The sequence below is a fragment of the Alosa alosa genome, chromosome 9 (genome assembly GCF_017589495.1).
Source record: "Alosa alosa isolate M-15738 ecotype Scorff River chromosome 9, AALO_Geno_1.1, whole genome shotgun sequence".
Lineage (NCBI taxonomy): Eukaryota > Metazoa > Chordata > Actinopteri > Clupeiformes > Clupeidae > Alosa > Alosa alosa.
In genome coordinates, this window is record NC_063197.1 from 11,327,765 (window position 1) to 11,335,264 (window position 7,500).

The following is a 7,500-nucleotide window of genomic DNA, read 5'->3' on the forward strand; positions in this document are numbered from 1 at the left end:
CTCACTTCAATGGACTGCAGCTGTATTTGACCTCCAAAAAAAAATGTTGAAGCTCTTGCCAACTCAAAAGAATGTCAGGCCAAAAGTGTTCTGCTTTTTTTTGAGGCTGCATTTTATTGCATTTCCTTGTCTGTGTAACAGGTGAATTGTCAATTCTGTGTGAAGACAAACAAAAACACAGAGCTTTACAGTTTTTCAGTGTTTCGCTTTTGCTGACATGCAATCTTTCCCTAGTGTAACCCAAAAAATCTAAACATAATGGAACAAATGTGTGCCTGAAGATGACTTGTGTGTGTGTGTGTGTGTGTGTGTGTGTGTGTGTGTGTGTGTGTGTGTGTGTGGTATGTGTGCGCTTTGTGAGTGTGTTTGTGCATGTGGTGGTAAAAAATGCAAGGGAAGACAGTAAATCAGTCTCTCTGTGGTCTGGAATGCCTTGCGTGTGAGAGCACGTTCACGCTGTGTTATGAAAGACCCTTTAAAAAAGACTCCATCGCCACTCCAAACTCTATGCCTCACAGCCTCCAGCAGCAGCAGAGCCTGCTCTGACCTCAGACAGACGAGAATCATTCACAGAAAACCCCTCACACACACACACACACACACACACACACACACACACAGTCATTTAATTAAGTCCTTAACACGTGGTAAATAATATAACACTTTTACAGCGTAGCGAATCAAAGTCTGGTCTCTCATCTTTTTTTATTGAGGTTCACTCTCCACGGTAGATCAGAGCAAGTTATAAAACGTACTTATGAGCAGAGTTAATCAAAGTTGTGTTGCTGCACTGAGTCTTTTTACAATTCCGTTTCAATTCTGCTTAGCTTCAGATGTATGTGAAGTGAAAAGTCTGGCTTCCCGTTTGGCATTTCTTTGTGAGGGATAGTCGTTTGTTGTTGTTGTTTTAATAACTGCGAGCGGCATTTTGATCTACTCAGCCAGAAGGCTTACTGGCACGCAGTGCTGGGGCCTCCTCTGTTGTGGCTTGACTAAAGCCGAGCTCTGCTGTGTGAAGAAGGTGCGTGCCGACGGCAGCCCGCCTCCGGCCACGGGCGGCCGACTGCTGTACTCCAACTCCAAGCCCCGGCTGGAAGACGTTTACTTTACATCCTATGAAAGCATGGCGCGAGCTTAATGTGTTGTGTTTTTTTCCCCCTACTCCTTCAACTCTTTGCAATATAAGGTTCTCAGTTCTTACTTTGCGTTGCTTTTCAACGCCTAAGTCAGAAGAACCAATGAAGCAAAACAGAATCTAAATCCAGTGAACCTAAACAAACCTTATGCAATTCTCAAGCCATGTGATTTTGGCCCCCTTTTGCGATAAATACCCTGGCTTTAACTGCTGAAACTGGAATGTAGTAGCAGACTCTGACACTGTCTCTGTGGTAATGATACAGTAGATTGAAGTTGACTTCCCTCTGTCCTTGCCCTGAGAGTCTCTGTACTTTTTTGTTTTATGAAGTGAAAATATTTTTTCCGGCAGTCTGTAATTTGGAGGGGTTGTAGCACTGGTTGCGTGAAATGTGTTTCCTTAAGGAAAGTAGAATGTGTCATTAACATGTTTTGGGGTTTGTCTGCGAGAGTGGCAGACCTGGTATCAAAACAGTATTTTAACAGAGCTCGTGCATGTCACAGCAAGGCCCAGACTCCTGCACTAATGCAGTTAGGATATGAAGACCCGGTGTCAACCTCAATTCGTCAGGAATGTACATATTACACTGAAGACACATATCCATCTAAAATTGTTTTTCCAAACATATAAGATGTTTTTTTTCTTCTTATATGTTTCCTAACATTCTAAAACTCTGTGATTTTGTGTGTGTGTGTGTACGTGTGTGTGTGTGTGTGTGTGTGTGTGTGTGTGTGTGTTTTGTCCTCTCTCAAACATAGTTCATTCCAAAAACACTAGCACTTCTGTGGCTCTCCGTGTCATGTTTGCCACATACCTGAATCTCCCTCCTCCCCTCCCCTCCTCACTCCACCTCCCACTCACAGCCTGCCTGTTCATGGTGTGTTCAGTCACTCTGTACACACACACAGCCAGAGGTGCAGTGGAGGTGTGTGTGTGTGTGTGTTAGAGAGAGCCATGTTTTTCGCTCAGCATTCGCCGTGTGATGCCGGCTATTTTGGAACGCGCACACATTCGCCTTAATCCCACATTTCCAGGGAAAGGGAATGCCGCCCGCACAGCAGGAGGTGGCCAGCCGAGGTGTGCCAAGCGCCTGCAGTGTGTGTGTGTGTGTGTGTGTGTGTGTGTGTGTGTGTGTGTGTGTACACAGTGTATGATTAAATGTTTGTGTTTCGGGTCAGAGAGGAGAGTGAGAACCCAGAACAGGGAAGGGGAAGGAGAAAAGCAAACCTTGTGGAAGTCCTTCAGGGCAAGCCCTGCAGACAGGGCGAGTGAGGCCTGGGAGCACTGAGGGCTTGGGCTTTTTCATACTGCTCTAATTGCACACTTGTGTTTTGGGGTGTTTTTGTGTCACCATTGTTTTGGAGTCGTGTTTACGAAAGTGTGCGCAGATTATGGGACTGTGTAATCACAGCGAGGGACTCTATAATCACAGCAGATATTTTGATGCTCGCATTGAAGTTTTTGTGGTTCCTTTATATTTTTTTTCCCATGGCAGGAGGAGAAGGTGTGGTGGCGTGTGTATGTGGTTGTGTGTGTGTGTGTGTGTGCGAGAGTCTGAGTGTGTAACAATGTACAACTCAAAGTATACTTTAGTGTTAGTGCAGCCATTAGTGCAGCCAATACTGAACAGAGAACAGTGCTGCAGATATCATTTTAAACTCTCAGATAAACAAGGACAACTGACACAACATTCATGGTTTCATGACACAAGGTCGAACGGCTTCATCTAAATCACGGAGACGCACAGAGACCTGCAGGTCAAAGCACACCATGATCCCCATTGGCTTTGTGTGCAGGCTGGAGAGGATCCTGACCCCTCCAGGCCCTTCAGATCTGTCTCTCTCTCCGTTTCTGTGATTTAGACCTGGTCAAAGACGGGTGCAGGTGATGGTGGATCACGATGGGCTGATTATGGCTATGGTCACTCAGTGTGTGTGCTTGTGGACTGGTCAGAGTTGTGGCTGGTGCTGATCTTTGCTACCGCGTCCACTGCCATGTCCCCCTGCTCTGTGTGCCCCATCCTGAGTGACCGCATGTGTCTCTCTTTGCAGCACTCATAGAAAATGCCCACAGGGAGGCGAGCAGCGCGCTCAGGGCTCAGCTCAACACCATCACCGTCTCCAAGAAGCGCAACTGGCTGCAGCAGAGCTCGGCCGGCCCCTGTCCAGCCGAGGAGCTAGGCCCGGGGTCAGAGGAGTACCACCCAGCCCAGCAGCACCACCACCATCACCACCAGCAGCATCTCATCTCTTCTCCTCCGCCGGCCTCGGGCATCTCGCCTGAGGGCCAGCCTCGGCCGGCTCCCTTTCCCCGGCCGGCCCTCCGCCTCCCGCTGCCCCTGGTCACCATCACCCACGGCCACTCGCACGCGCGGGTCTCACCACAGCCGCCCCGCCAGAACGCGGTGGACGCGGCCGAGGAGGAGAACGATGCTGACGACGAGGGCGAGATCTGGTACAACCCCATCCCCGAGGACGACGAGCCCGAGCCGCCCAAGCCGCTGCCCCTGACCTCGCGTGGCGCGACCACCGTCGTCTCCTCCCGGCACCAGGGCCCGGTCTCTGTCGCGCCCGAGGCGTCTCAGCACCCCTATCCCCTCAGGCGGCCGAGCGGGGAGGCCGCAGGAGACGGCGTGGCTGGGCCGTCGTCGCTGTTGTCCGTGGAGACGGCTCACACGCTCCATCCGAATGCAGCACATTCCAGTGAGCCTCTGCTGCAGCTGCACAGGCAGATATTCACGTGCAAACCCCAGGAGGAGAGCCTCAGTCCGAGGCCAGCAGCAGCGGCAGGTACGTCCCTCTCTCTCTCTCTCTCGCTTTCTTCCTATTGCTCTCTCTCTAACAGTTCCACGGCTAAACAAATAACTTTCTTTCTTTCTTTCTTTCTTTCTCTCACTTCTTTTTTCTTTGTTCCACGTCCTCCTCCTAATTGCTGTGGCTGTATTTTTCTCCTCCTCTTTGCTATTGCCGTGTTGGCTGCCAAGTTCTGTCAATCAATCTGTCTGGCAAAATATTTGTGGCTGTTTACATACCACTCAACATCGTAATTGCTCATCATTATTGTGAAGAATCTCGACAGCTGACTTCCCATTTTCTCGTATGTGCGCGGAATGGACTTGCTTCTGCCGACATGCTCAAATACCAAACATCAAATGCTGCCAGCTGGTTAATTATTTTAATTTGCACTCTCTCGCGACGACGGACCAAAACAGTTCGCTCAAATCCCATGAGAGCGTATTTCAGACATGTCGGCTCACCAGTTAAACCGGTGCAGCCTTTTGAGTCCACATTTTCAGGCAAGGATAGAGAAGAATATAGAAGCCTAATGACTTTTCCTCATGACTGGGCCTGGGAGGCTCCCCCCTTTTTTTTTGTTTTGCTCATAGACATGAAGCATAGAATCTTCCATGATGGTGTGCTTCACCTGAAAACAAAGGTGTCACGCAGAGGCTAACCGCAGCTAGTGCTCGCTCGTTTCACCTGGCGCTTAGCGCTGTCAGTGTTTGCTTTCATTTGCATTCCGCTCTGATGTGGCAAAGAGTTTTTGTTTGCCGCGACAAGAGCGAACCTATAATCATGTCTCAAAGAAGCCCTGAACCAAAGACATGGACTGCATCTCTGGGTTGAGTAACCTCAGTGTAGTTGCCCTGAGTGGCGTTGAACAGTCCCGGTCTGTCTTTGTCAGTGTCACACCATCCTGACAGGCCATAGCAACCGCCTATGGAAATTGGAATGTATACTTTCCATACATTTTTAAGGGTTCGGAAGGTGTTAGACCAGCAACAGTTATCCCCACCACACCGACATTTCAGGCAGTCAGCACTTGTGAAAAGAAATGCTTATGTGTGTGTGTGTGTGTGTGTGTGTGTGTGTGTGTGTAAATTCATTGGGACTGTTAAATTCCTGGAACTCATTGTAGCATTGGTCTCAATCCCTAGTTCCCCCCTCATTTTACACATCCTGCCCTAATTGGTATTTTTTGGGGAAGTGGGTCAGTCTTCTAACTGGGCTTTTCTTGACCCTTGCTCTAATGACCCTCATTCTCTCCATATAAGAAAAGAGCTTATGAAAATCACATCAGGCTTTTTATATTAATTCAGATTTGATATTTCCTTCCTCCAGTTTTGTACGCTTTTAACATCCACCCCTGGGCCAATAAACCTTTACCGAGCACATGCTATTTCACTTTATGCTCCTATAGGCAAGCGAAAAAGCCACGACCAATTTATAATTTTCCTCTAATAATACCTATGGAAATACAGTCATGCCTAGCCAAGCAGTTTTTCCCACATACTCAGAGATGATGGGCGAGTGGAATAACTCCTGCCGGACTCTTTCCAAAGACTTTGCATTGAATCAGCACTCTTCAAGATTGTCTCCATACAGCCCACTGCTTTCTAATTGACATGGGGTTGATTGACATGGGTGCAAATAGAAGTTGCAGAGCTAGCCGAGGGGGGCTGTTAGGAAAGGGTGTGGGGGGGGGGGGTAGGGGGGGGTCACGCACCCCTCTCTCTCCCCAGAGGGCTTCACTCTCAAAGCCTTAACAAGGATGGATTTGGGCCAGTAGCATGAAAGGCTAACTAAGGTGGACCTTTGAGACACAAGTCTAATATACTGTTTTTGTGCTGTACATTGCTTCTTAAAAGCATTCCAGCTGCAAAATATGTGAATTTCAAAATCTGATGATTTTCTGTCATTATTGCTTCATGCTCGGCATGTGTGTATGGGTGGTGTCAGTATAGGCTGGCGCTATGTGCGTGTTTGGGGTGTTTGTGGGTGTTTGTGTGAGTGACGGACGGCTCTGTTGGCCGGGGGCCTCCGCCCAAGCCGCTGCAGTTAATGAGAGTCTTCAGGCCAGTGTCAGTGTGGAATCTGCAGGTCATGTGACTGCGCTCGGGAGTCCTTTTGTGATCCCCCCAGTCAGACCTGCTCTGAATGGGGCCGAGTGTTCCGCTCCGGAACTCCCTGCCTGCGCGCTGTTGACTTTGCTCTTGGACTCCTGTGGGCTGTTTTTGACGCCTTCCCCCCAGCCCAGCAGTGCGGTGTTTCAGGCTAACAGTAGGCCCCCCTCTGCTTCTCTCTTACTGGGACATCAAAGAGAAGTGGGAGTAAGGGTGTGGGAGAGGGCAGTCTCACACTTGCCTCTTTTTCTTGGTCTCTCCTATTATCTTGTTCTCTATCGTTCTCTCCCTCTCTCCCTCTCTCTCTCTCTCTCTCTCTCTCTCTCTCTCTCTCTCTCTCTCTCTTCTCATTCTCTTTCCCTCCCTCTGTCTCCCCCCCCCCCCTCTGTTGCTTGTGTCATGTGTGTGTGTGTTGTTGAGTGAAGCCATTAAGTCAATTCTTTTTCTGTCACTGAGGGCGATGCGGCGTGATTGACGTGGCCAAGTCCTCTCTAAACTGGTTAAGATGGTCCATAATCCCTTGGGATGTAATCGGAGTTGACGCCGTCTCTTAATGTGACTTTGTCACGGCAGGGGAAAAGGTAGCTCCTGCTGGAGGACAAAGCAGAGGACGCGACTCAAGCCTAATGGCTTCTCCAGAAATTACTTCTCTGTGAATGAGTGAGAGTGTGTGTGTGTGATCACACATGCATGTGTGTGCTCTAGCATGTGTAGGTTGTGTGTAAGTGTGTGTGTTTGAGTCAGGTTACCTGCCAGCCAGTATGTCATTTGCCCCATATTACATTTCAAGCGGAGGTGGTTTCTATAGTATGACTGTCATTTGTGCTCTGCTCGGTTCTTTGTGTTGAGACGTGCTCAGTGTGCGTTTAGCATGCATTACAACCACGGACCTTAGGGCCAGGTAGCTGCTGCTGCTGGCCGCAGTGAAACAGCAGGGCCAGGCACTCGCCCTCCTCCAGCCGCAGCAGGGCTAGATAAACAGGCTTTGGCCCACCGCCACCAAGCTCCCGGCAGCCCGGAGGCCCCCCTCTGCGTGGCTAGCCTAGCCTGCATTAGCGTTAGCGCTGGGGCTAAAGGTGCGGGTTACGGTGGTAACGGGATCTTGTTACCTGGGCTCCTCGGGTCCTGTGAGAGGGTTCCACCGTGCTGAATGATTTAAAGACAGGGGGTTCACCGGAGACTGCTGAGGCTGGGTTTCCGTGGCAGACGGGGGCCATTCACCAGGCTGTTTTCACAAGGCACTCCAGGCTGTTGTGTGTGGCCGCCGGTGTTTGGTCTCGATCATGTCCAGATTAATGGTTGCGTAATTCGGAAGAGACTCAAAAGAAGTTGGCTCAGATCCTCCGGAGAAACAAAGAGGAGGTCTCTCTCTCCCCCTATCCCTTTTGCTCTATCTCTCATACACTTCCTCTCTTTCTCACTTCCTCTCTCCCATCTCTCTCTTTTTTTCTTCTCTCTCCCC

The 7,500-nt window shown here is 49.6% G+C and overlaps 1 protein-coding gene across 2 annotated transcripts in view; it reads left to right on the forward strand.

The window, feature by feature from the left end:
• Nucleotides 1-7,500, forward strand: part of syde2 (synapse defective 1, Rho GTPase, homolog 2 (C. elegans)) — a 44,253-nt gene that overhangs the window by 5,880 nt on the left and 30,873 nt on the right. For both annotated transcript variants that reach the window (XM_048252382.1, XM_048252383.1), the window contains exon 2: nucleotides 3,187-3,924. In XM_048252382.1, the coding sequence (XP_048108339.1) occupies nucleotides 3,187-3,924 (738 nt within the window). The remainder of the gene's footprint in view (nucleotides 1-3,186; nucleotides 3,925-7,500) is intronic.